Source organism: Dasypus novemcinctus, chromosome 19 (genome assembly GCF_030445035.2).
Source record: "Dasypus novemcinctus isolate mDasNov1 chromosome 19, mDasNov1.1.hap2, whole genome shotgun sequence".
NCBI lineage: Eukaryota > Metazoa > Chordata > Mammalia > Cingulata > Dasypodidae > Dasypus > Dasypus novemcinctus.
The window spans coordinates 18,103,058-18,131,006 of NC_080691.1; the positions used below are offsets into that span (position 1 = coordinate 18,103,058).

The 27,949-nt window shown below is 57.6% G+C and overlaps 1 protein-coding gene and 1 long non-coding RNA gene across 3 annotated transcripts; one reads left to right on the forward strand and one right to left on the reverse strand.

Moving 5' to 3' along the window:
* On the forward strand, positions 1-27,525 carry LOC101440362 (ABC-type oligopeptide transporter ABCB9-like). The gene is made up of 12 exons (XM_058281301.1): positions 1-3,219; positions 5,158-5,845; positions 11,221-11,335; positions 11,675-11,805; positions 12,588-12,793; positions 14,616-14,813; positions 15,982-16,110; positions 19,617-19,805; positions 20,257-20,430; positions 22,988-23,147; positions 25,611-25,747; positions 26,939-27,525. The coding sequence occupies exons 2-12, from the start codon at positions 5,245-5,247 to the stop codon at positions 27,197-27,199; spliced, it is 2,301 nt and encodes a 766-aa protein (XP_058137284.1). The 5' UTR covers positions 1-3,219; positions 5,158-5,244; the 3' UTR covers positions 27,200-27,525.
* Positions 9,034-13,936, reverse strand: LOC105746996 (uncharacterized). Of its 2 annotated transcripts, XR_011646481.1 has the most exons (4): positions 13,542-13,623; positions 12,610-12,774; positions 11,711-12,284; positions 9,034-11,400 (listed from the first exon to the last, which is right to left on the reverse strand). It is a non-coding gene; the product is annotated as an uncharacterized lncRNA (long non-coding RNA). The 2 variants fall into 2 exon arrangements; XR_009181785.2 differs by lacking the exon at positions 13,542-13,623 and adding an exon at positions 13,761-13,936 and having other exon boundaries at positions 9,034-12,284.
* Positions 27,526-27,949: the final 424 nt, after the last annotated feature.

Here is a 27,949-nt window from a genome sequence, read left to right on the forward strand (position 1 = left end):
GGGAGGGGGAGCCGCGTCAGGGCCGCGCCGGGCGCCGTCTCCCGCGAGCCGCGCCGAGCCTGAACCCCCGACCCTCCGAGCCCACCGCGCCCCCTCCCACGGCTCACCTGGTGCCAGGTCACAACTAAGGACGCGGCGCCGGGGACCCCAGGCACACGCACTTCCCAGGCTGCGGCACCGAGCCGGGCACGCGGTGGGGGGCGTCTGGGGACCCCGGCCCGGGCGAGAGACGGCATCTCCCCTGGAGCGGGGAGCCTCCCTGGAGCCCTCCCGCGCGCCTACCCGCGGACCCCGGGCGCCGCAGCCCGGGCCCCGGCCCTTCTCCGCAGCATCCTTGTGCCCGCAGCGCCGGCGGTGCGTGTTTTTAACCCCTCGGGCGCTGCGGCCCGCCTGGGCCGATGATGGGGCGGCTTGAGGGAGGGCTGTCCTCCCCGCGGGGTCGCGCCGGCGGGTCTGCCCCGGCTCCCCGCCCGTGCCGCCGGGCCTGCCCTCGGCCCCCTCCGCGGCGACAGCCCGGGCGCCCCTCCGTCTTCCCGGCCGGCGGATGGGCTAATGGTGCAGCCACCTGGCACTTAGGCCTCTGGGTTCCCAGGGCCCCCCTCTAAAGCCTTATCTCCGGGCCTCAGCTTAAACAGGGCGCACCCTCCCAAGGCCATGGTGAAGAGAGCGTTAAGCTTTCCAAGGGGCCCCATCTCCCGGGGTGGGGGGTGTCCATCCCCCACTTCAGATAGGGCTCTCCCTTCATCCCCAGTTCCTCTCTCCTCAGCCTGGAGCAAGAGTCACCTGCAACGACTGACCCGAGTCCCAGAGCCACGCCAGGGCTGGGGAAGCCCCCCAGCGGGGCTGTGGTGGGCTCAGCAGGGGGCTGTGACCTTGGAGCTGAAGTGAACCCAGCCGGGTCCAGTCCCCACCTGCAGAGACCCCTGGGTGCAGTCCCACTCAGGAGGGGCCTCAGCCAGCCAGTGTCTGCTGAGCACTGAAAGGAATGTGGGGGGCTGAGCGATGAACACTGTGGGATAAAAAGCCCACCAAGTTGGGGTGAACTGAGGTCACTGGGGCCATTCAGGTCATGCAGGACCTCTTTCTTGGGGCCCCTCAAAAGAGGGAAGTGTCAGGGTCCCATCTCACCTTAAGCCATTCCCTGCACGTCCCTTAACTTCCCTGAGCCTCGTGTCCCCATCATTAAACAGGCAGGAGAACCCCAAGGACCTCCCCTGTGGCGGCGAGAAGTGACCCAGAGGGGCCACGCAGGGCACTCAGCACATTGCCCGGCACTTAGTGATGCCCCAGGAGCAGGAGCTGCTGTGGTTGGAAGAAGTTTCTTACCTCCCGTTTGGGTCCAGACTTGCCCGTTCAGCAGCTGTCGGTTGGAGGTACCCCCACCAGAACTCCCTCCCGCCCCCACTGGGGAGGGAAGCCCGGGAGACAGCCTGAGCCATTCGCTAGCATTTGGCGTCAAGGCAAGTCGCCATCGGGCCCTAGGTTGAGACCACTCTGGCCTCTGGCCACCACTCGTCCCTATCCCTCAGGCCACACACGTCCCCCGGCAGCCCTGTGACCCTGTCCTACTTGCACTCCCTCTCTGAATAACTTGAGAAATGGCTGAGAGGTGCCCCATCCAGGCTGTAACCCGACCTGTGTGGGGTTCTGTTCCCAGCCGGGTCTAGGAGGACGCAACCCCCACTCACCCGGTGACCCTAGATAAGCCTCACGCCCTCCCTCTCAGGGCCTCAGTTTCCCCATCTGCAAAACAGGCTTCAGCTAATCTGTCATGCTGGTGTTCACAATTTTACTTATTCTGGTGAGATTCAACGGTCGGCGCTGCCAGGAGGCCAGCTGGCAAGGGAGGTGGACCCTCCCCTGGGGCCGGGTGGGGGGTCGGGGAAGGAAGTCCCCCAGTGACCAGGCCCCGGGGCCCAGCCTCAGTGCAGCCTTCTGGTCTCTGACCCATGACCTCCTGTCCCACTTCTGAGCACCAGCCCCTCTTTGGAACCTGAGGGATCTCTTGCACCCACCAAGAGGTGGACAGCTGCTGAGGGTGGCTGGCAGGAGGCCCGCGGACGGCACCAGGCCAGGAGTTTCCCTCCCGGGCTCCAACTCGAGCTCACCCACTCACCCGCTCCCCAAGGCCTCTGCATTGCAGCAGATGGAGCTGGCCTGGCGGCCGAGGGCCGGGGCTGGGGATGGCACAAAGGCCCCCTGCCCCAGACCCCACGCCCTGGGCCCCCGAGGAGCAGCTGCCTACCAGGGAACCATCTTCCCCAGGACAGACCCGAGTTTGCCGAGAACCCGGGGTGAAGGCAGGGCACGGGCTTGGGGTGGCCACACCCCGTCCGCCCTCGCCCACCTCTCCTCAGCCTCCTTGGGGTCCCACCTGCCTGAAGAAGGCGGTTTTGAAGTAGGAGGGCTTTGGGGCTTAGAGCCCAGGCTTTGGCACTTGATGGCCTGGGTTCGCATCCCGGGGGGAGGACAAGTCACTGCCCTTCTCTGCGCCTCAGTTTCCTCAACTGTAAAATGAGGCTGCTAACAGAGGCTGCCTCGTAGGTTCTTGTGAGGATCCGTGGGTGTGAATCCTGGGGACGGCCTCGGGCACAGGGCAGCATTGGCGCGTTGCTGTCCTCATCTGCCACTTGGCTGAGCCCCCGTGAGCTGGACTCTTTTTTCCTTAAAGGAACACTCACCGTTTGCACAGTGCTCTGCTCCCAGGAAGTGCTGTCTTCAAAAACTGTTTGCTTGTAGGTATTGGGCACCTGCTGTATGCCCGGCAGTCCAGGCACAGGGGTCTTTCAGATCCTAGTTCAAGTCCTGACTTGGTCCCTTGTTGGCAGAATCATCTGGGGGGGAGTGATTTTACGTCTCTGTGCCTCAGTTTCCCTCATCGTACAATGGAAATGTGGAAACCAACCCCCCCCCCAGGGTTGTGTGATATGTTAGTCACACCTGAGTGTGAGGTCCACCCCCTTGGTTTGGGCACCAGAGCTGTGGGGAGAGGGTCTCAGGGCCTCCCCCCTTCACAGCCCCCACACACTGAGCTCTGGCACCAGCAAGTGGAAGGGAGGGGTGCTCCGCCCATATTAGAGAGCAGGGTGCCCCAGCAGAGGGCGGACCTGGAGGCAGCACCCCAGGGAACACCCAGCCCAGCCCCAGCCTTGCCTGGGCCACCAAACTCAGGCCCCCAGTGCCCGGGCCCCCTTCCTGGACTGTCCCTGCGGCTTGGTGGTGAGTTCTAAGAGAACTTGTGTGTGTTGGGGGGAGAGGGGAGCTTTGGATGAAGCAGACTTTAAGCCCCAGAAAATCAAAAGGTCCTAGGGGCTTGAGAGTAGAAGCAAGACTGAGCTGGAGGGAAAGATTCTGGAAACTTCTTTTTTTTTAAAGATTTATTTTTTATTTTTCTCTCCCCCCCTCCCCCACCAGTTGTCTGCTCTCTGTGTCCATTTACTGTGTGTTCTTCTGTGACTGCTTCTATCCTTGTCAGCGGCACAGGAATCTGTGTTTCTTTTTGTTGCATCATCTTGTTGTGTCAGCTCTCCGTGTGTACGGCGCCACTCCTGGGCAGGCTGCACTTTCTTTCGCACTGGGTGGCTCTCCTTATGGGGCGCACTCCTTGCACGTGGGGCTCCCCTGCGCGGGGACACCCCTGCATGGCACGGCACTCCTTGCACACATCAGCACTGAGCATGGGCCAGCTCCACACAGGTCAAGGAGGCCCGGGGTTTGAACCGCGGACCTCCCATGTGGTAGGCGGACGCCCTATCCATTGGGCCAAGTCCGCTTCCTACTGGGAGCTTCTAAGCAGGTGTGACAATCCCCAGGGGACCCTGTGGCCACTCCCATACCCTTCAAATTCCCTCTTGGTCTAAGGAGGGTAATGTTTTATTTGGGGTTGCAGAGATGGAAGGGCTGGTTTGGGGAGAAGGGAAGCAAATGAGCATTTATCGAACGCGCACTGTGTACAGATGCTAACGATCAGCAGCAGCCATGAGGTGCCCAGAGCAGCACGTACGTTGCCTCTTGGACCTCACACCAGCATTTTCTCAATGAGGGAGCAAGTTCAGGGAAATAGCAGAAGAGGCGGTGGGGTTTGTATACGTCAGTGAGCATTTTTGGGGCTCTCCTCTTATCTCCCTCCTGACCTGCCAGCTCCCCCAGACCTGGCCCCCTTCCTCTCTGACCTCATGGAGCCGCCTTGCCTCCCTCAACCACGGACAGCATGTCCCTGCTGCAGGGCTCTGGCCTGCTCTGCTCCAACAGTCCAAAATGCTTCCCCCCAGAAAGCCACGGGGTGGACATTCTTACCTCTTTCAGGTCTTGCGCAAGTGTCACTTTCAAAGCAAAGTCCTCCCTGGCCCCCTCTTTAAAACTGCACTCACCCTCTGTCATCCTGACCCCTTCACGCCGCTATTCTTTTCTCCTTGGCACTTACCTCTTAGCCGTACTGGATCATTTACTTCTCGCTCATGTTCACTCTTCTCATGAGTAATGTCAGCTCCACCAGAGCAGGGATCTTTGTGAGTTTTGGTCATCGTTAAATCCTCAACACAAAGAACAGAGTCTCAGCCGCTGTGGGCGCTCAATAAATATTTACTGGTTTTTTTTAAAAAACTTATTTTTTTAAATTTATTTCTCTCCCCTCCCCCACCTCCTTGTCTGCTCTCTGTGTCCGTTCTCTGTGTGTTCTTCTATGTCCACTTGCATTCTTGTCGGCGGCACCGAGAATCTGTGTCTCTTTTTGTTGCGTCATCTTGCTGTGTCAGCTCTCCATGTGTGTGCCACACCTCTCCTGGGCAGGCTGCACATTTTTCGCTCAGGGTGGCTCTCCTTACGGGGTGCATTCCTTGCATGTGGGGCTCCCCTACATGGGGGACACCCCTGCGTGGCAGGGCACTCCTTGTGCGCATCAGCACTGCGCATGAGCCAGCTCACCACACGGGTCAGGAGGCCCTGGGTTTGAACCCTGGACCTCCCATGTGGTAGGCGGACGCTCTATAGTTGAGCCAAATCCGCTTCCCTCAATGAATATTTCTTGAATGAATCGAACCCTCACAACCTCCCCAGGAGGTCACTGTGGTCATCACTGTTGCAGAGAAGCCCGGTGACTCGCTCAAAGTCACACAGCGGGCAAGTAGCAGACCCCGACACGTGCTCTCGCCCCTGCAGGTCCGGCTGGGCCCCACAGACGATGGCCTTGCCCCCCTGAGCTAGAGCCTGCTCCTCGCCACCTGCCCCCCACGCCCCGCCAGCAGGATGCGGCTGTGGAAGGCGGTTGTGGCGACCCTGGCCTTCATGAGCGTGGACGTCGGTGTGACCACGGCCATCTACCTCCTCAGCCATCTGGACCGCAGCCTGCTGGAGGACATCCGCCACTTCAACATCTTTGATTCGGTGCTGGACCTCTGGGCAACCTGCCTGTACCGTAGCTGCCTGCTCCTGGGTGCCACCATCAGCGTGGCCAAGAACAGCTCCCTGGGGCCCCGGCGGCTGCGGGCCTCGTGGACGGTCATCACCCTCCTGTACCTCTTCGTGGGCATCTATGCCGTGGTGAAGCTTCTGCTCTTCTCCGAGGTGCGCAAGCCGATCCGGGACCCCTGGTTCTGGGCCCTCTTCGCGTGGACGTACCTCTCGCTCGCCGCCTCCTTCCTGCTCTGGTGGCTGCTGTCCACAGTGCGGTCGGAGACCGAGGCCCTCGAGCCGGGGGCGGGCGGCGAGGCCGAGGGCTTCCCTGGGGATGACCGGCCCCCGCCCGAGCAGACGTCGAGGGCCACGCTTTGGAAGCTGCTCTCCTACACCAAGCCCGACATGGCCTTTCTCGTGGTTGCCTCCCTCTTCCTTATTGTGGCATCTCTAGGTAAGTGAGGCCCTGCGGGGCCTGGCAGGCACCCAAGAAATCGGTTTCAGTGCACGTGACCACTGCCCTTGCCCTCTTAAATTCTCAACATTTTACCCACACGGTTCAAAAGTCAAATCAAGGGGCCACGCCATTCAGTGGAAGATTTTTTTGGTAAGATTTTATTTTATTTTTTCCTCTCCCCTTCACCCCTGTTGTCTGCTGCGTCCATTCGCTGTGTGTTCTTCTGCGTCTACTTGCATTATCCTGCTGCACTGGGAAACTGCATCTTTTTTGTTGTGTCATCTTGCTGCGTCAGTTCTCCGTGTGTGTGGCATCACTCCTGGTGGGTGCTTTTTTCATGCGGGGCAGCTCTCCCTGCGGGGTGCACTGCGCATGGCCAGCTCACCACACAGGTCAGGAGGCCCTGGGTTTGAACCCTAGACTTCTATCAGTTGAGCCACGTCGCTCTCAAGGGAAGATTATTCGGCCACAGAAAGGAACAGAGTTCAGATCGGTGCTACAACGTGACACCAAATCGTACGAGCCCACGCACGTGAAATATCTAGAGGAGGCACATCCGCAGAGACAGAAAGTGGATTAGAGGTTAATTGACAGCTAGTGGGGACGGAGTTTCTGCTTGGGGTATAAAATATTTTGCAAATATTTGTGCAGCATTGTGAATGTCATTAATGCCACTGCATTGTCTACTTTAAAATGGTTAAAATAGCAAATTTTATCATATATGTGCCACAATTTTAAAAAAATTCAAATTCATATGAAAAGCTAAACATCATGAGTTTCACTACTTAATTATATCTCCGTCAGTTATGTCTGATCCCCCTGCACAAGGCTAGCTCGAGGGAAGAGTTCTGGAAACTTCCAAGGGGGCAGGAAACTACTTTTACTCATTTCTTGTGTCCCCTTCCAGTGTTTCCTTACGTCTTGAAAAGAAAATAAGAATATATGTTATATAGTCTCTGCACGCTGTTTTATTTCTCTTTTTTTTTTCCACCTAATATTTTCAGAGATTTTCCCAGATCGGTATCTCATTCTTTTACGCAGCTGCCTCCACCATGGACTATTTGGTTGGTCTTGTCATGATGGGCTCTTGTGTTATTTTCAGTCTTTCTCTTTCACAGTGAATAACTTTGTTCACACGTATTTCATATGAATACAGATGTGTCTGTAGGAGAAATTCCTGGAAGTGGGCTCCCTGGGTCAGAAGCACTTTTTGTAAGGAGACAGACTAGAAAGGGATAGAAAACATCAGAGGATGGTAAGGTTAAGTATTTTCTCACCACTTTCATTGTGGCTCTGTAATATGTGAAGTGTGTCCTGGCTTGTGGTGTACAACGTATTTGCTAGCGTGTGTCTGGTCAAGACATCCAGTTTGGAAGCCCCACTCGGCAGTATTGGGGTAGGGGGGCGTGTGATGTTGAAGGGTTGCAGCTCCACCGGTTCTGGCATCAGCAAGGCCTGGGGACAGATCCTGGTCCTGCGCCTTACCCAGCCCTGTGACCCAGGGCAAGTTACATACGTTTCCAAGCCTCAGTTTCCTCTTCTGTGGAGAGGGGACCATTTGAATCGACGTTTTGTAGCATGTGAAGCTTACATAGCATCAGATGGGAGATGGACTGGTACAGACCTGAACATGTGGTAAGTGGTCAGAGTGTTGGCCATCGGCTGTCAGGAGTTTATAAGCTTTTAACTCCCAGGGACAGGTCCAGGGGTGGTTGGAAAGGTGGAATGTTCCCAGTGAGGACGGGAGAACCCCAGGGTCGGCTCCGATTCTGTAGCCCCCCTCCTCCTCTTACTTACCTCCTGCCTTCTTGGTCCCAGCCCCTTAGCAGCTGTGTGATTTTAGGCAAGTTCCTGTCTTCTGATTCTTGGTCTGCCCATCTGTGTAATGGGCACAATGGCAGCACCCACCCCACTGGGCGGCTGTGAGGTTCGTGAGTTAGGATGAGTGAGTCAGGTGCCCGGCCGGGAAAGAGTAGCAGCTGTGAGTGTTGGGATGGCCCCTTTCCTTTAAAAAAAAAAAAAGTTATCGTAGTACCACACGTAACCAAGTTGGTCATTCTAATCATTCCCTTTGAAAAGAAAAAAACATTTGTGGTGGTATCGTATATACACCACAACATTCCCCATTTTAACACCTTCCAAGTATACAATTCAGTGGAGCTGCTCACACCCCTGAGGTTGTGCGGCCGTCACCACCATCCCTTACCGAAACTTTGCCATCAGCCCGAGTGGAAACTGCACCCACTCTGCAGTGAGGCCCCCCCACCCCCACTCTCACCCCTGGCAGCCTCCAATCTCCCTTTTGTCTACATGGCTTTGCTTATTCTAGGTATTTCATACAAGTGAACCTATATAGTATTCGCCCTTTGGTGTCTGACTTCATGGCTTCAAAGAAGAACCCCTTTCCTTTTTTTTTTTAAGTTAGGTACCAGGACCGGGGTTTGAACCCTGGACCTCCTATGTGGGAAGCTGGTGCTCAACCATCAAGCCACACTGGCTCCCCTGAGTTTTTTTTTCCATTTGCTTGCTTGTTGCTTGTGTTTTTGTTTTTTGGAGGCACTGGGGACCAAACCTGGGACCTCCCCGAGTTTGTGGGAAGCAGGCACTCAACCACTTGAGCCATGTCAGCTCCCCTCTTTCCTTTAAACCAGACAGTTTCTCCTACTCATACTTCGAAGCCCAGAGGGCCCTTCCAGTTGTGGCCCTAAGTCACGCACCCACCCCTTGCCTCCCCTACCAAGCTGTGAGCCCCACAGAGGCAGGGGCGGGTCTGACTCACCCAGGACACCAATACCCAGCACAGGGCCCACTGAATGAATGTGCGACCACCCTGCCCGTTGGGCAGATGTCGCCCCACGACCCCGCCCCCCCACCTCCTCGCCCCCATTGTCAGCGGGTTTTGCTTCAGGAACACAGACGTCCTCAAATACAGCCGCGTGGATTTTGCCGGCCTGCAGGATCAAGGTCAGGAGAAGGGCTCAGACTTGGGGCTCCGGTCCCTGACGTTACAGATTACTTTAGGCAAGTTGCATAACCTGAGCAAACCTCAGTTTCCCATCCTGTGAAATGGGGGCTTCATCAGGTTATGGTGAGAACTAATGAGACGAAGCACAGTGCCTGGCAAAAGTAAGTGCTAGAAAGAAGTTAGACATTGTGATTGTTGAATGTAAGAAAATTCTCTGGGCCATAGTCGGAAACAGGCTTTATTGGAGGAAAACCTGCCGGGCGGTACTCTCAGGTAACGAGAAGAGCGCGCGCTTTTCAGGCTGTGGCGAGTTTTTTTTATAGGGCAGGTAGGCTTAGCTGGCGTGGCTTGATAAGGTTCATATAAGCGGGCGTATACAGGAGCAGAAGTTTGCGGTTATCATGCAGAAGCAGAAGTTTTGGATTGGTGGCTAGCCAGGTGGCTTCCTTTTATCTGGCTTGGCCGGCTGGTGGTTGTGGGGGAGGAGGGGAAGGGGTAGGGTGAGAGTTATACATTAACAATTATTTTTCAATCAACAATCTTCCAGTGGATCCAGGTTTTTCTTTACCCTTATAATCTAAAAGAAAAACCACCCATTAGGAAAAAAAGTTACAGTTGTAACATGGAGTATCTCCTATTAAATTGGGATATTTTAATATAGCTTTCACAATAAGCCAAATGCATAAAATTAGGCAAGTAACTTCTCTGAGCCTCAGTTTCCTCTTTTATAAAATGGGAAGAATAATAATACCAAGTCTATAGGATTATTGGGTGGCATTTAGACTTGAAGGAGTTGAGGGAACAGATATCTGGGGGAAGAGCATTCCAGATGGCAAAAACAGCCAGTGCAAAGGTCCTGGGGCTGGAAGGTGCCTGGCTTTTAAAGGAACAGCAAAGAGGCCAGCGAGGCTGGAGCAGAGCGAGGCTGGGGGGAGAGTCGGAGATGAAGTCAGGTCGACCAGGGTCCCATCCAGGCAGGGCGCTGTGCCTGCCGCGAGGATTTGGCTTTTACCCTGGATGAGATGGGAGCCAAGGAGTAAAAAGATTTGGCAGGATCCCACCATCTTCTCACAGAGACCAGGCAGATGCAAAGCCCGGAAAACTGGGAGTGACCTGTAGGATAGTCCCGGCGAGACGAGGGCTTGGACCAGGGTGGGAGCAGTGGGGGTGTGAAAGTGGTCAGATCCCGGTAACACGCTGCAGGTGGGCTCACAGGGTTTGCTGGCAGCTTGGATAGTTTCAGACAGTTCTTGCGTACATTGGACAAAAGCGTCACATAATATGCTCGCACAGCACCTGGCGCCCGGGAAGGGTCAAAATGACAGTCATGGTTGTTGTTATCACTGGCGTTTGCCAGGCATGGAAGAGCTGGCAGAGCTCGTGGGTGTCCTTTCTCCCCTGTGGGTAAACCGAGGCAGAACCTCAGCTAGGGCAGAACCGAGTGGCGGCGGCTGAGGCTGCCGTCTGGCCGACGACAGTGGGGCCAGGACCCTCTAGCCCCCCGCCTCATGCTCCCGGTGCCCGGTGCCAGCAGAGGGCACCAGACCCCATGGAAAGCCTGGCTCTCGGGCAGGCGGGCAGGGGTGGACCGGCCAGCCCGGGGTTCCTTCCCTGACCTTTATCGAGCTCCTGCTGTAAGCCTGGCCCCAGCCAGGCTGTGCCTGGGGGAGGAGCCCCGGCGGGGCAGCCGTAGCTGCAGCAGGTGGTCAGGTGCCCCTGCCCAGTGTGGCCGCCTCCCAGGCCTGCCGTTGCCCTGAGATGAGAGCTGGCATTCCGGGGTGCCGGGGGGAGGGGACAAGGAAGAGCCCTCCGTAGGCAGCCGGTGTGGGTTCGAGTCCAGTCCTTCCCTCACCAGCTGCACGGCCTTGCACACGCTGCTCGGCCTCGCTGAGTCTCCCCCGAGGTGGGGGGCTGGTCCCTGCTCAGCCTCCTCCCCAGGACCGGTGAGGCTGCAGTGAGACGCGTGGATCAGGCGTCACCTGCCACCTCTCAGCGCCCCACCAGCAGGGGCGGGGAGTGAGTCCTGGTCTGGCCCCGCGGTTCTAGAATTCGGACTGTGCGCTCCGCCAGCCAGGAGGAGGCTGCCAGCCGGCCTCTGACGGCCCCGTGGCCCGGGCCAGTCACCCCATCTCCTCAGCTTCACTTTCTCGTCCACTTCGGGCCTCATGTGCAGAGGGAGCGAGAGGTCCCACGGGAAGCCCTGCGCGCCCGCTGCCCCGTATTGTCGCAGCAGGCCTGAGAGTGCCAGCCCCAGCGTCCCCCGCCATCCTATCATCGGACACGAGGCGGGACCTCAGCCGCACGGGGCCCCCACCCAACCTCCGGCCTCCATGGGAAACGTGTTCTCCAAGGGGGTGGTGCAGGGGCTCCCGGAGCTACCCCTGAGCCGGCCCCCTGTTCCCGACAGGAGAGACCTTCCTCCCCTACTACACGGGCAGGGCCATCGACGGCATCATCTTCGAGAAGAGCATGGAGCAGTTCATCGCGGCCATCGTGGTCATGTGCGTGCTGGCCATCGGCAGGTAGCGGCTCTGGCCCGCCCCGGGGGAGAGAGGTCGCGGTGGCTCCCAGCAGGCTTGTCCCTCGCCTGTCACCAGGGCAATTAGCCCCCACCCTGGCTTAGGCCCCATGTCCTCCTGCTGGCAAATGTCCGTCCCCTCCCCCCACTCCCCTATCCCCTCCCCTTAGGGCCTCCTGCTGGGGAAGGTGGGGGACCCGGGGCTAGGGCGCCAGCCTGGAGGGTGGGCTCGAGGCCCCTGCCCCAGGCGTGGCCCATGTCCACCGGCCGGGGTGGGGGCAGCCAGGTGTGGCTGCGGGTGCCGGAAGGATGTCATCCTATAACATCTCTTATCTGCAATTAGCTCATTTGCTGCAGGTATTCGGGCCGGCATTTTTACCCTCATATTTGCCAGACTGAACATTCGCCTTCGGAACCGCCTCTTCCGCTCGCTGGTATCCCAGGAGATGAGCTTCTTTGACGAGAACCGCACAGGTTGGCGCCCCCGGGGCCTTAGGGGACCCGCGAGTAGGCCCTGCCAGGGTGGGAGCCCCGCCCGGGAGGGGGCTGGCCACGCGCCGAGTGGTCAAGTATTGGGTCCTGCTGGCTGTTCCTGTCTTCCCCCCGGGCCCTGCCTTGGGTCTCCCCGGGGCTCCCTGAGTTCTGGCGTGAACCGTGGCCGTGGCAGGGCCCGAGGCCCCCCTCCTGCTGCCCCGTGGGAGCCACAAGGGCCGGGCCAGTCCAAGCCTGGAGCCAGTCAGGTTCTGCTCCCATGGTGGGGGGGTGGGCAGCAGCCCAGGCTCTGCCACCCCTGCCTGGGGCGGGGCCTGGTTCCACCGCACACCCACTTACCCTCCTCAGGCCTCTGTTTTTGCATCTGTGGAATGGGAACGATGAACGCCATCCCGGGGGGTGGCGAAGCATGCAGCTCCGTGTTCGGCACTTGGTAAACGGTGGCCATGAGTTTTCTTTCTCTGAGACAAGAGGAGCGTTGCCACCTCCGCCAGCAACGGGGAGCAGACTGGGGTTGGAATTCTGGCTCCACGGCGTGGGGCAGGCGTCCTCTTAGAAGCCTCGGCCTCCCCCTCCGTACAAGGGACGAAGCTTAAGCAGGACACCGGGGGAGGCCTGGGCTCGCGGGAGTCCTCGGGGGACACCTGGCTCGTCCCCGGGGCACGGAAGGAGCGGGGAGGCCCGGGTGCCTCCGACGCGGGTGTCAGCAGCCCCCGGCGCGCCCTGTCCGCGCCGCCGCCCGAGCCAGGCCATCTGTGTTCCAGGGGACCTCATCTCCCGCCTCACCTCGGACACCACCATGGTCAGCGACCTGGTCTCCCAGAACATCAACGTCTTCCTGCGCAACGCGGTCAAGGTCATGGTTGTGGTGATCTTCATGTTCAGCCTCTCGTGGCAGCTGTCGCTGGTCACTTTCATGGGCTTCCCCATTATCATGATGGTGTCCGACATCTACGGCAAGTACTACAAGGTAGGCCCCGCCCCGCCGCGCCCCCGGTCGCCCCAAGGCACTGGCCGAGCCCCCGCTGTGGCGCAGGCGCTGGGCCGCATCGGCAAAAGGACAAGGCGCCTGTCCTCGTGGGGCTTACAGTCTAGCGGGAGCGCCGGCAAAAAAATCATAGCGATGAAGTCTAGATAGAGGCTGCGAAGAGGCGATGTGGGCTGAGGAGGAAGAGGAAGGGGGGAAGAGGGGCTGGGAGGGCGGGGGGCGCGTTGCAGGTGCACGGCGGTCTTTCTGAGAAGGTGACATTTGAGTTAAGACCTGAAGGAGGTGGCTGTCTCGGGGAGGCGCCCCCCAAGCAGAGGGCACGGCCAGTGCAAAGGCCTGAGGACTGCCAGGAGGCCAGTGAGGCCGGCGCAGGGAGCGAGGGGAGGTGACGGGGCTGCACGGCAAGGACTTGGGTTTCTGCTGAGTGGCCAAGTTCAATTTCTCTCTTAGGCTGTGCATTTGTGTGGGGGGTGGGCTCGGGCCACCGCGAGTTAGGGCCCTGCCGTGCCTCCAGCCACCCCCCCTCCTGCTTCCCAAGTGGCTTGGGATCCCTGAGCTGTAAGGAAACCAGGCCCAGATGGGCAGCCCCTTCCCTAGTGACACACGCCCGCCCGAGCCACTGAGGACGTGTGATCCCTCCAGAGGTTACAAAGTCAAACAGTGTCCCCAGAGCTAGAAGAACCTGTGACCTGCGACCAGTCCCGGAATGAATCCATTTCCCGTCACCCACCGTGTAGCCTCCTCCATGGGTACCCAGAGAACTTTCCTCACCGAGGACGAGCTGGCGCTGGAGCCCTGTTTCTCTTCCTCCCTGCCCACCCCACCCTTCCTGCCTGCCTTCCCGTCAGCCCCTGGGAAGGGGCCAGGAAACTGCAGCCCCACCCATGGGTCCCCACCCCCAGGTTCAGTTGGCAGACCCCCAGGGCGCTCCCCGCTTTCCACGCTGTACCTGCAGGCGTTGCGTGTGTTAGTCTGAGTCATGGCCACCGGCCACACACACCCCCAGTCCCCAGCCAGACATGACTCAGGCCCAGCTCGGCTCCTCCCAGGATGCTGGAGCACACCACATGCTTCTGACGGCCGGAGCGTGACGCGCAGGTCATGGGACTGCCCGCGTTCGACTGCGTCCCAGCCTCTCAGGCTGCCCTTGTAGCTGGGGTGAGGATCGGCGCAGGAGGCCACTGCACAGCCCAGACAGCTCAGCCCCAGGGCTGTGGCCACAACTCCAGCGGGCAGCAGGCTGCTGGGTCATATGCTTGGCCCCGTTCACAGCCAGACACCCCTGGTTATAAGCACATGACGTGGGCAGATTTCACGGCCCAGGGCCCCTGCCACCATCCAGAACCTGGATGGGAGCGCCGGAATCTTTTTGCCAACTCTCAGGCTCTCGTGTGCGTTAGTGTATGTTGATGTAAATGGTGCCCTCTTACTGTTTGGCAAGCCTTGCAGAGTGTACCACCTGAAAACCTGTCCAGGGCCCCCCTGCTCTCAGGGCCGCCTGGGATCAGGCGTTGAGGCTCCTCTTCTGAAAGGACTGTCAAGAAGCCCATAGCCGTGTTGTGCTGGTGATGGCGTGATGATCAGGCCCCCGTCCCTCGAGAACTTGGACACGATGCCCCAAGGCCCATGTTCTCTGTCAAGTCAAGCCGGAGGGAGATGGGGGGAAGAAGGAGGCGCCGAGTGGTGTCCCTTTGTCCCTGGAACTCCCCGCGGACAGCTGGCCCGTCCAGAGAGGCCCGGCGTCCAGGCAGCTAGTCAGACTGCCTGTTTCGGGGTCTCCCCCTGCCTCCCCTCCCGTCCGTAGAGGCTCTCCAAAGAGGTCCAGAGCGCGCTGGCCGGGGCCACTAACACGGCCGAGGAGACCATCAGTGCCATGAAGACTGTGCGCAGCTTCGCCAACGAGGAGGAGGAGGCCGAGGTGTACGCCCGGAAGCTGCAGCAGGTGTACAAGCTGAATAGGAAGGAGGCGGCGGCCTGCACATACTGCGTTTGGTGCAACGGGGTACGTTCCCTGGCCCCGTGGGCCTGACGTGCGGGGAGGGGCCGCAAAGACCGGGTCCTGCCTGCCGGTGACAGCTGGCTGCCCCTGACTTCAGCCGGCCCCAGCCTTCTGCTTGTCTACGGAGACCAGCAATGCGGGAGAAGGATGCGGGGCGCCGGCGAGGGCGCTCCCAGGGCATTCTCTCTCCTGGGTGTGGGCGCGAAATAGAAGCTTCCTTTTCCCAGCCTGGGACGCGGCCCTGCCAAGGAGAGGAGAAACAGGCGCGCCCCCCGCCCCCGAGGCCCGGCAGGCACCTGCTAGCTCGTCGGCCACCGCCACACACCACGCACAGCCCTTTAGAGCAGCGGAGGGGGTCGCAGCCCCCCGGGGAACGGGGAGCTCTTGGACCTGGTTGCCGTCTTGCTGGCCACACCTGGGAAGCGGGCATCACAGGGAATATTGGGCCAGGGGTGTGTGTGGGGGGTGAAGTTTCCGGGGAGCAGCTGGTGGTCTGCAGGGGCACTGGGGGACTGGAAATATCTTGCACCCCCAGGGCAAGCCAACCCCTCCAAAGTGCCCGGCCAAGGGGGAGGCTGAACTGCAGCTCCGCGAGCCCCCGGGAGGGGCCGCCTCTTTGCAGCTTGCACAGAGGCCCCTGTGGTCTGGCCCTTGACCGCCTGGGGCCAGGCAGGGGGGGACACACAGTTTCCCCTCCTTTTCCCTAACTCTCTGCCAGGCCCCTGAGGGAGTTAGGGACGCCCAAGACACAGCCCTTCCCTCCTGGAACCTAACGTGGGGGACGTGCCCTGCCCTGCTTGGCTCGCGGGGGCCTTAGAGGTGGGCTCCACCTCTCTGAGCCGGGTTCTTTCCAGCAGAGGGGAGGATAACAGTCCCACCAGGCCTAGCAGAGGAGACAGGGGTGGCCAAGCGTGTGCAGGGCCTTACAAAGAAAGCCTTGTGCCCTGGCCGGGCCCAGAGCCTCTGGCCCCTCCCTCTGGGGGCCTTTGCAAGGAAAGGGAGGTGGGGGCGGGCCGAGTGCCAGCTGGCCGTGGGCCACACCCCCTGGCAGGGGGCTTCCAGTTTGTGGCAGGGAGTGTGAGCCCAGCCCGGGGCTGCTCTCACCTCTCCCTGCAGGTGGGGGGGTCTGAGCAGTGCTCTGTGACCCATGCTGCCCCCTCCCCTTCTCCAGCTCACACTGGTGATAGTCCAGGGCAGCATTCTCTACTACGGGGGGCACCTCGTCATCTCGGACCAGATGACCAGCGGCAATCTCATCTCCTTCATCATCTACAAGTTTGTCCTGGCAGAGTGTATGGAGGTGAGAGCACCTGCCTGGGGAGCAGGGAGGAGCATGGGGGGAGGAGGAAGGGACGAGGCCCCAGGGATGTGGTGTTTCTTTTTTTTTTTAAGATTTATTTTTATTTATTTCTCCCCTCACCCCTGTTGTCTGCTCTCTGTGTCCATTCGCTGCCTGTTCTTTGTCGGCTTGTATTCTTGTCAGCGGTACCGGGAATCTGTGTTTCTTTCCATTGCATCATCTTGCTGTGTCAGCTCTCTGTGTGTGCAGCACCACTCCTGGGCAGGCTGCACATTTTTTGTGCTGGGCAGCTCTCCTTAAGGGGCACACTTCTTGCGCGTGGTGCTCCCCTACGCAGGGGACACCCCTGCATGGCATGGCACTCCTTGTGTGCATCAGCACTGTGCGTGGGCCAGCTCACCATATGGGACAGGAGGCCCTGGGCTTGAACCCTGGACTTCTTATAAGGTAGGAGGACGCTCTATCCATTGAGCCACATCCACTTCCCGTGGCGTTTCTTTTTAAAGTAGGTTGGTGGGAAGTGGACTTGGCTCAGTGGTTAGGGCGTCCATCTACCACATGGGAGGTCCACAGTTCAAACCCTGGGCCTCCTTGACCCGTGCGGAGCTGGCCCATGCGCAGTGCTGATGCATGCAAGGACTGTCCTGCCACGCAGGGGTGTCCCCTGCGTAGGGGAGCCCCAGGCGCAAGGAGTGCGCCCCGTAAGGAGAGCCCCCCAGAGCGAAAGAAAGTGCAGCCTGCCCAGGAATGGCGCAACACACACGGAGAGCTGAAGCAACAAAAAGAAACACAGATTCCCGTGCCGCTGACAGCAACAGAAGTGGACAAAGAAGAAGATGCAGCAAAATTGACACAGAGAACAGACAACCAGGGAAGGTTGCAGGGGGAAGGGGAGAGAAAGAAAGAAATATTAAAAAAATAATAATAATAAATAAATAAATAAAGTAGGTTGGTGGAGCCTGATAATACCAATATGATACTAACACGGACAGGGGACAGCAACTCCGCTAAGGGAGGAAAGTGTGGCAACAAAAATCAGGAAATGCTCAGCGGAGCCCCAGGAGCGGGTTAAGTGCGGCTCAGATGCCCATTTCTCAGAGGAGGAAGCCGAGGCCCAGCAGGTGAAGCAGCTCGGCCCGTAGGTCCAGACAGGACCTGGGTTCCTCTCCACCCCCTTAAAGAGCAGCACGAGGGGCCAAGCAGGCATTGATTTCAGTGCCAGCTCAGCTGCGTTTCCCCCGGAGGTGCAGGATCCCAGGGCAACTGCTTCCTTCGAGGGCATCCCAGGAAATGCAGGTGGGCAGCGAGCGGGCAGGGTGCCCCGTGGGGCTGGCAGCTTGTGGGCACCCGGGGATCCCAGGGCACGGTGTGGAACACGAGCGCAGCCATGCCCCTGCGGGTGAGGGCACTGGGATGCTGGGAGAGAGGCTACCTCTGTGGCTTGGACCCTCCTACACCACCAAATCCTCCAGGCAGGTGGAGGCCGCTCCTTTGTGCACCCCTGTAACGCCCCAGGACGTGTTTGGGTGCTCATGGCACCCGCTTGCAGGGGCCGTTTGTGTTAGCCGAGATGGCCCACGTGCCTCAGCAGTCCTGCCTCTGGGAACCCGTGCACGAGAATTCTCGCACGAGTGGGCAAAGATGTAGAAATCCAGGGGGGTCCAGCACCATGTTGTTTATAATTGCGAAAAATTAATACCTCCTTAAATACCCGCTGATCAGGGATTGGATAAATATGTTTCCTCCATATTCCAGAGCATCAGAAGAATGAGGTGGAGCTGTGGGAACTGGCTGGAACACACCATTAATGGAAACAAGCAAATCCCTCATCAGTGGTTATACTCTGACCCCATCTGCATATTTTTTAAAATCTCAAAAATGTTTGGATTATATTATGTTAGATATACAGAGAAAAGGCTAGAAAGATATAGCACACGGGGAAGGTGGTTACCTCTGGGCAACAGGGCACAAAGGAGCACTTCCGTGTAGTACTTTTATTTAGGTATTGATAATGAGACTAGGGAAGTGGATGTGGCTCAAGGGATTGGGCTTCCGCTTACCACCTGGGAGGTCCCGGGTTCGGTTCCTGATGACACCTGGAGAGGGCAAGCTGGCATGGCAGGCAGGGATAGCAAGCTGATGTAACAAGATGATGCAACAAAGAGATACAAAGAAGAAAGACAATGAGAGATACAACAAACCAGGGAGCTGAGCTGGCTCAGCTGATTGAGCGCCTCTCTTCCACATGGGAGGTCCCCGGTTCAGTTCCTAGTGCCTCCTGAAGAGAAGATGAGGGAAACGGATGTGGCTCAAGCAATTGGGCTCCCATCTACCATATAGGAGGTCCAGGGTTTGATACCCAGGGCCAGCTGGTGAAGGCAAGCTGGCCCATGTGGAGAGCTGGCCCATGCAGAGTACTACTCCATGCAGGAAAGCTGCCCTGCGCAGGAGTGCTGGACCATGTGGAGAGCTGGTGCAGCAAGATGATGCAACAAAAAGAGACACAAAGGAGAAACAATAAGAGACACAGCAGATCAGGGACCTGAGGTGGTACAAGAGAATGATCACCTCTCTCCCACTCCAGAAGGTCCCAGGATCGGTTCCCAGAGCTGCCTAATGAGAATACGAGCAGACACAGAAGAACATACAACAAATGGACACAGAGAGCAGACAGCAACTGCAAACAATGGGGGGGATAAATAAAATAATAATAATGTGAATATTAGTATCACAATACCAAGGAAAAGAATCAAAGCGTCTGTGCATCAAGTGTTTACTAGGCGGTCAGCACTCTGACACGACTTTGCACACATTACAACGTTTCATCTGCACAGCACTGCGGCCCCACATTTCACTGATGAGGACACAGCCCTCTAAGAGCCAGGTGTGCTTGACAGAGCTGTGTCCCCTGGAGCAAATTGCTTGAGTTCTCTGTGCTTCTGTTTCTTCAGAAGAAGAAAGGAGATAATAATAGAACCTAGCATATAGAAAGTGCTCAATAAAATTAGCCATTATTACTATTCACTCGTACATTGGCTGCATTTTTACACAAGGAGACTGTATTTATGGGTTGTATAAATTAAGACCCAACTTTAAGTTGAAATGAGAAAATGCTCCGGCGTTTCAGTTCCTGTTCTGCCACGTTCCTGCCGGGGGAGGACGGCGGCTGGTTCATTGACCACTGGGGGTGGTGACACCCACCTGGCTGAGCAGGGGAGAGGGCTGGTGATAACGGCTGCGGGGTGTGGGCTTCCCATACGTCCTCACAAATCGCATTATTCGTTTTTATTGTCCTCGTCGTTTTCATTATCACCATCAACCCCTCCAGCAGGTGGCACCCCCTGCTCCAGCAGGTGGCACCCCAGCAGCCACCCACGTCTCCCCCAGAACTGCTGCCATCTCCTTGCTCCCTCTGCACCCCAACTCCCCCATCTCTCTGCTCCAGGGCTGGGCCCCAGGAGTGGGGAGGTCGGTGGGACAGGAATGCTTGTCTCCCCTCCCCGCAGGCGATGGGCTCTGTCTACAGCAGACTGCTGCAAGGGGTGGGGGCCGCCGAGAAGGTGTTCGAGTTCATTGACCGGCAGCCCACCATGGTGCATGATGGGAACTTGGCCCCCGACCACCTGGAGGGCCGGGTGGACTTTGAGAACGTGACCTTCACCTATCGCACTCGGCCCCACACCCAAGTCCTGCAGGTGAGCGGGGAGCTCGGGGCTGCCAAAAGCCTCCTTCACTCATCCTGTAGTACAAATCCCTGCCCTCATGGAGTTTGCGCTCTAGCTGGGGAAGACCGATCATTAACAGAGTGATTCCAGGTAATAGGTGCTGGGAGGATGATAAAGCAGGGCCGTGTGCCAGGGGAAGTCTGGGGGGTGGTGAAAGTAGTCAAGGAGCGCTTCTCAGAGGAGGTGACATTTGCGCTGAGATCAGCCAGGTGGCTCTCTGCAGCAAGGGCGATTTAGGCAGTGGGACAGCAGGTATGAAGGTGCTGCCAGAGAAGGAGACATGCTGGGGGCCGGGAGTCCCCAATCAAGGCAAAGGGGTGCGGGGTGGGCTGGAAGGGGCCCCCTCCTGGGTCCAAGGCTGGAACAGCCAGGCCCGGGGAGCTGAGCCAGTGACCCCACAGTGCCTACGTGTGCCTTGCAGAATGTCTCCTTCAGCCTGTGCCCAGGCAAGGTGACTGCCCTCGTGGGGCCTTCGGGCAGTGGGAAGAGCTCCTGCGTCAACATCCTGGAGAACTTCTACCCCCTGGAGGGCGGCCGCGTGCTGCTGGACGGGAAGCCGGTCGGCGTGTACGACCACAAGTACCTGCACAGAGCGGTAGGTGCACGGCTGCCCCCGCCCCCGCCTCCTCATCCAACAGTCTCTTGTGAGAGGACGCAGAAGCAGAGAAGCACACTACATAAGGTGGACCCCCCACCCCAGGTCAAGAAATAGAACATTCTGGCACTCTCAAAGCCTCCAGATGCCCTTTCTCTCCCCCCCAGAGGCATCATTCTACCTGACTTTTAAAAACAAATTTTATTGTGGTTTTATATAGATACAAAGTGTGACATTTTAGCCATTTTTAAGGATTCAGTTCAGGGTTGTCCAATATATTCACAAGGCTGTACAACCATCATTTCTGTCTATTTTCAAAGTATCTCATCACCCCAGCCAAGCTGTGCACCTGTTAAGCTTTAACTCCCTCCCACCCGCACAGCCCCTGGGAAACTCTAATCTACTTTCTGTCTCTAAGAATTGGCCTCTTCTAGATATTTCGTGTAAGTGGAGTCATACCGTGTTGGTCCTTTGGCCCCATGACTTTTATGATCGCCACTCCTGGCGTCTCTTTAGTTCTGCCCTCTCGTTGTGTATCCCCAGCGGCGGGGCTGTGCTTTGCCTGGTTTTGAACCTCCTCTGGCTGCGGCTTCAAGTGTCTCTTGGGTTTTCCAGTCGACGTCGTCTGTGGGTGTCATCCAGCTTGACACCCCCGGTGTAGCTCACTCGTTCTCATTGCTGGGCGGGATTCCACTGTGTCAACGCATCACAATCTATTTACACATTCTACTGTTGATAGACGTTTGGGTTGTTTCCCATTTGTGGCCATTGCCAACAAGACTGACGTGGAAATTCTAGCCCTGTTTCCTGGTGCACGTGGTCTGTCCCGCAAAGTAGAATAGCTCAGTGGTAGACGTTTCCCAGGCCTAACTTCACTAGTTTCTGCCACAACCGGATTCTTAGGTGGCTGTACTGATTTAACTCCCCTGAGCCCCGGGCGAGGGTCCCAATGGGTCCTCATTCTCACCTTGGTTTAAAATAGGCAGTCCTGAGTTTTGCCTGCTGGTGAGTATGCAGAGGTAGCTCGTTGTGGTTTTTCACATCTCCCTGATCACTGAAGATACTAAGAACCTTTTCATACATTTCTTGACCATTTGGATTTCCTGTTTTGTGAATAACCCTGTTTTGTTTAATTTAAAATGTAAAAAGTTCTATAAGCACAAAACAGTAAAATACCACAATCCAACCCTCTTCCCATAATTTGGGGCAAATTTTAGAATTAAGAAATGAAAGTTCCTTTCTCCTTTGCCCTGTGAATTGTATCCCATGGAGGTAGCTGGTGCTAACAATTTAGTAAATCTCTTTTCCAACCTATTTTCTATCTTTCTATAAATAAATAGAAATATAAAGGCACAGCCATGTAATTTCTATATTTTTATATTTTATATCTCTATTTTATATAAATCACAAAATGAAATTGCAGATCAGTATATATAAATAGTATGATTCTATTGATATAAATACTTTTATATATGTATTTTAGGTACCAGGGGCCAGGGATGGAACCCAGGACCTCACATGTGGGAAGCCAGTGCTCAGCCACTGAGCCACATCCATTCCCCTGAAAATATATTTTTAAAAAATAGAATCATGCTATGTGTATATACTGATCTGCAGTTTCATTTCATGGATGCATTGTAAGTATTTAACCAATCCTCAATTTGTGGACAGCTAGGTTATTTCTTATCTTTTGCTTTTCCCTTTCCCCCCCCCCGCCCCCCGCCATTTACAGTGTTGCAATATCTTCTAAACTATCATTTTGTTTTTGTTTTTTAAAAAATATTTTATTTATTTCTCTTGCCTTACATCTCCCTCTCCCCGCCCTCCCGCCCCCCAGTTCTGCTCTCTGTCCATTCTGTGTGTTCTTCTGTGTCCCCTTGTATTCTTGTAAGCAGCACTGGGAATCTGTGTCTCTTTTTGTTGCGTCATCTTGCTGCGTCAGCGCTCTGTGTGTGTGGTGCCACTCCTGGGTGGGTGCACATTTTTCACTCCTTGTGAAAAAAGGCACTCCTCACACGCATCAGCACTGCGCATGGGCTAGCTCACCACACAGGTCAGGAGGCCCTGGGTTTGAACCCTGGACCTCTCATTCAGCCACATCCGCTTCCCTAAAGTATCATTTTGGTGTGTCAGATTCCTAAATTATTTTGTCCTGGGGGCTCACGGACTACAGCTCCTGGACGTTATTCTCTTGGGAGGGAGAGGGCGATACCAGGAAGGGCCCTGTGGCCTGCAGGCCTGCCCTGGCCTCGTGCTGCTCGTCCTGGGCACCCGCCTTCACCCAGCCACATTCTCTCTCTCTCTCTCTTTTTCCCCCAGGACGGGGGAAGACAGTGAGCTCCGTCTCAGAGGCTCGGCAATTGGTTTCGCCGTGAGTGGCAAACGTGGGGGCCCCGTCGGTCGGCCAGGGCTGCAGCCGGGGCTCTGCGGCTGGGCAAGAGGCGAGGCCGCTGAGCGCTGCAGCTGGGGCCTCTGCAGGGCCTGACCAGGTCCCAGCCCTGAGGCCGTGGCGCGGTTCCCAGTCACAGCCGGCTCTCGTGCCCCCCCTCCCCCGCAGGTCTCCCTGGTGAGCCAGGAGCCCGTGCTGTTTGCCCGCTCCATCACAGACAACATCTCCTACGGCCTGCCCGCCGTGCCCTTCGAGGCGGTGGTGGAGGCGGCGCAGAAGGCCAACGCCCACAGCTTCATCATGGAGCTGCAGGACGGCTACAACACAGGTACGCAGCCTCCCAGCGTCCGCCCCACTGGGCCCCAAGGGCTGTCCTCTCTGTCGAGCGTTGCCACCTGCCAGCTGCTCTTTCTTCCCTTATTTTGAAATGTAGTTCTTGCAAAGGGGAGAGTCACATGTCCAAAAAAATTTTTTAATGTCTCTTATAAAAAGATGTACAATGAAAAGTTTTATTCCATCCTTGAATCTATTTCCACTTCCCTCCTGCCATCACCAAAACTTCTCTCGTTAGTGTCGTTTGTGTCCTTTGGAGTTTCTTTATGCAAAAATGAATATATATATATATATTACCCCCACTCCCTTTACATGCGGAAGAGCAGCACCTGCTACCGCTGTTCTGCACCTGGCTTTCTTCTTTCCCTGTTTGCTGGTCTTGCCGTGTGGGCACCTGGAAAGCATCCTCCTTCTCTATTTCACAGCTGCCAAGGGCTCAGGGTATGTTCCGAGTGTGGCAAGGAGCTGTGCAAAAGTGACAGCTGCCCGCCGAGCTAGGTGGAAAGGTCAGACCAGAGAGACTCGGGCAAGTCCGTCTTGGCCAGGCGTGAGCATTTCCTTGGGGGCTTCCGTGGGGTCCCCGTCCTCAGCAGCGCTTCCCAGGCATGACATCCATATTCCCCTCCAGAGGAGGGGGTCTTTTATGGGTGTGTCTATGTCAGTGGGGGGGAGGATGCTTTCCAAGGAATGTGATGAATTGCTCAAGAACCAAAAGGGCAATCATTACAGAGAACAGATCCTAAAGGAACAAATGTTTTCTGCCAGGCAGGAGAGGCTTGTTGATACAGGGGTGATTAGGCAGTTTGGGGAAGGCAGATGCCACCACGCCAGGGCAGGCTTCTGGAAAAACAGGTTAGCCTCCTAGTGCAGGATCTGTTGACCAGTCACCTGTCAGGGGGGCTTGCGGTTTTAACTCTTTAGGGATTCCGCTCCTATTTGGAGTGTGGGAAAGACCTGAAAGGGTGGGGGAGAAAATGCAAAGCCATATACGCTACCCTGTATGGCTTCTTGAAGAACGGACTTAATAAGTAACTCATTTGCTCAGTTTTCTATAGATGGGCATTTGAATTGTTTATAAATTTTGCTGTAAGGGCGCTGTGAGTCATACACAACCTGTACTTACGTCAGTTTGAGTGCAAGAACGTCAAGCTGTAGGAAAAAGAGGTTGGTCTGCCAGGGCCAAGGGTGTGGCATTATACTTTTTTTTAAGATTTATTTTTTATTTATTTCCCTCCCATTCCTTCCTAACCGCCCCCCCCCAGTTGTCTGCTCTCTGTGTTCATTCGCTGTGTGTTCTTCTGTGATCGCTTCTATCCTTATCAGTGGCACTGGGCATCTGTGTGTCTTTTTGTTGCATCATCTTCTTGTGTCAGTTCTCTGTTGTGTGGTGCCATTCTTGGGCAGGCTGCACTTTTTTCGCTCTGGGCGGCTCTCCTTACGGGGCACACTCCTTGCACGTGGGGCTCCCCTACACAGGGGACACCCCTGCATGGCATGGCACTCCCTGTGTGCATCAGCACTGCGCATGGGCTAGCTCCACACGGGTCAAGGAGGACCGGGGTTTGAACCGTGGACCTCCCATGTGGTAGGCAGACACCCTAACCACTGGGCCAAGTCTGCTTCCCTGCATGGTACTTTTAACACGTGCTTTGCACACACTGGTGAACGTACAGGGTTAAGCATCGCAAGCCATAGGTACTGTCCCAATTGCACTGGCCCAGGAACATAGGAGATTCCCTGCAGCTTCACCTGCAAAGTGTATTATCACACGTTTGGATTTTTTGCAAAATTAGTGGGTGAAAAAAATGGCATCTTGGGTGCTGTCTTAGCTTGCCTGACTCTTAGGGACGGGGAGAGTTAAACCTGTTAACTTACCAACAAAAGTTAAACTTGTTAGTTCCAGCCAGTGCCCCTCCCTTCTAGTTTTATTGGGTTGCCTGTATAAAACACAAAACTTATACCATTTAAACCATTTTTAGTGTTCAATTCAGTGGCCTTAATTACATCATCAACACCAGCCGTTGTAAAAACTTTATCATGGCTCCAAACAGAAACTGGCTCCATTAAGCTTTAACCCCCATCCCCCTCCCTCCAGCCCCTGGTTCCTCTAACCTACTTGTGTCTCTCTGAGTTTGCTTTTTCCAGTCATTTCATGAAAGTGGATTTATCCACCGGCTTCTTTCACTCAGCGTCACGTTTTCCAGGGTCATCCACCTTCTGGCCTGTATCAGTGCCACGTGCCTTTCTATGGTGGAGTAACATCCCGTTTCGTGGCTGTACCACCTCTTGTGTACCGTGGCCCTTTGAACGGCACCTTTCCTGGCGCGCTACCCTCCCTGACCGAATGCCTGGCGAGCCAGCCCCCAAGGTGGAGGAAGGAAGGGGCGCCTGGCGCTCCCCGCGGGCCGCCCCGGCCTGCCTCTCCTGCTGACCTCGCCCCTCTGCCTCCACCATGCAGAGACGGGGGAGAAGGGGGCCCAGCTGTCTGGTGGCCAGAAGCAGCGGGTGGCGATGGCCCGGGCTCTGGTGCGAAACCCGCCCGTCCTCGTCCTGGATGAAGCCACCAGCGCACTGGACGCGGAGAGCGAGTACCTGGTGAGTTGTGGAGCCTCACGTGCAGGTGGCCGGTGCCCCTCACCAGCAGACGGGTGCCGGACGGGCTTAGGGACGGCCAAAGGGGCTCCCCCAGACCAGGAGCTTCCTGGACGGGTGACTCCTGGGGCTGAGGGCAGGAAGGCAGGGGAAAGGAGGCCCAGGGCCCGTCCTCCAGGCCAGCCTCCGGCCCTCGGCAGAGCAGACTCCATGTGATACGGGGAAAGAAGGGCGTTCGAGTTGGGGGCCTCGGGTCAGAAGATCTGCCCTGCAGCTTCGACCTGCATGGCGTCCAGCAAGTCTCTTCCCTTCTCTGAACCTGGCGCTTGTTGCTAAATCGGGCCCGGCGACGTATTTGTAGGTGGCTGGCCAGCGCCCTGTGTCCGGGATTGACTCACTCATGAGTCCTATATCTACCGAGCCCCGTTCCAGGTGCTGGGGTTACCGCAGCGGGCAGACGAGACCGAGACCCCCAGCCCGTGGTGTTTCCACGCTAGCGGGAAACAAGGATGAGTTCAGCTCGGGGCCACTGCTACAGAGACAGGAGAGAGCTGGGGGCCTCCCTGAGAACCAGGGTGGGAAGGGCTGGGTGAAGGGTGCATTGGGGAGGGGCCCGGCAGGTTCAAAGCAGAGCAGTGGTCAGTGCGGCTGGCGGGCGGGGGCGAGGACGGTCAGGGGAGGACACAGGCTCCTCAGCCCCTGGGGAGGAGTTTGGACTTTGTCCTAAGTGGGATAAGAAGCGGCTGGAGGTTTGGGACAGGCTTCAATGAGAATGGCTGAGAATTCTTAAGTCCATGTGGGGAGTGGGCAAGGGGGTGTCCAGGTGGCACAGTGGTGGAGGTGGAGAGCCCAGAGTGGGTGCAGGGAAGCTTGGAGGAGGAAACCACGGCTTTGCCAACGCCCTGGGGATGGGCCAAGGGAAGGCGAGGAATTGGGGGTGAGCCTGGTTTGGGTGGCCCGAGCTTTTGGGCGTGTGGCGCTATCTTTAACGGGGGCGAGAGGCTGGAGGAGCAGGTGAGGGGTCCCCCGTTACCACCAAGTGCTTTCTGGAGTCAGCCCGGCCACCCGCTAGTCCCCCGGGACCCTCACGCTAGCCGGGGAGGCAGACCCCGTGGGAGCCCCCATTTTACGGCGGGGAGGGGTGGCGCCGGGGCTCGAGGATGGCAGGGGCGTGAGCAGGCCCTGTCTGCGCAGATCCAGCAGGCCATCCACGGCGACCTGCGGAGGCACACGGTGCTGGTCATCGCGCACCGGCTGAGCACCGTGGAGCGCGCACACCGCATCGTGGTGCTGGACAAGGGCCGCGTGGTGCAGCAGGGCACGCACCAGCAGCTGCTGGCCCAGGGCGGCCTCTACGCCAAGCTGGTGCAGCGGCAGATGCTGGGGCTCGAGCCCGCCGGAGACAACACCCCCGGCCCCCAGGAGCCGCCGGGCAACGACTGCCCCCGGGCCTGACCACCACCCCCGCCTGCCCGAGGGGCGGGGCCCGGTGCCCACCTGACCGAGGGGTCCCCGGGGGCCACCCTCCGAGCCTGGGTCCGTGTTGCCGGAGAGCAGCCTATCGGGCCTGCTGTCACCGCTTCCCGCCCCCGTTCCCGCCCTTTCTCCAGGCCAGCAGCCCCAGCGGCCAGGCAGCCCCCCTCCAGGCTGGTGGTCCCAGGCTTCCAAGGGCAGGGCAGGGAGCGCTGCCTTTTTGAACCCAGATGGTACCCGGGTTTTTCCTGCTTGGTTCCACAGGCCCCGCCAGCTCCTAGATGTCAAGAGCACTCTTCTAATTGGGAGCGATGGTGTGCACGTTTTTCTGAGATGTTCTAGAATCTTCCGAGCCAGGAGCGTGTGACCCTTCCTTATAGCCTGGGGTCGTCAGGGGGGAACTAGGCCTCTGTCCTTTGGAGGAGGGGATTCCCCAGAGGCGGGGACACAGGGGAGGGGACTTTCTCCCTCTCCATGGTCCCAGCCCTGTGAGTGGAGCCAAGGGTGGGTGGGAAGAGGGGGCAGCGTCTCTCCGCCTGTCGTCCCTGCCGCCCTGCCAGATCCAAGCCAGTCTCACTGTGAACCACGGCAAACCTTAACTGGGGGAGTGAGGGGCGGGCGGGGCCTCGGGGGTCCTCGGGCGCAGCCCTGGCCCAGGGCGCAGCGCTCCAGCCCGTTGGCCCTGCCTCCTCCCTGCTCCACGCCCCTCCCGCAGGCTGGCAGGTCCCCTCC

Bases quoted from the DNA above. Each gene is read 5' to 3' on its own strand.
- LOC101440362 (XM_058281301.1), top strand. From the start codon at position 5,245: ATGCGGCTGTGGAAGGCGGTTGTGGCGACCCTGGCCTTCATGAGCGTG. The intron at 16,111-19,616 runs GTGAGAGCACCT...CCCTCCCCGCAG, and splicing joins TCCTGGCAGAGTGTATGGAG to GCGATGGGCTCTGTCTACAG. The intron at 23,148-25,610 runs GTACGCAGCCTC...TCCACCATGCAG, and splicing joins GCAGGACGGCTACAACACAG to AGACGGGGGAGAAGGGGGCC.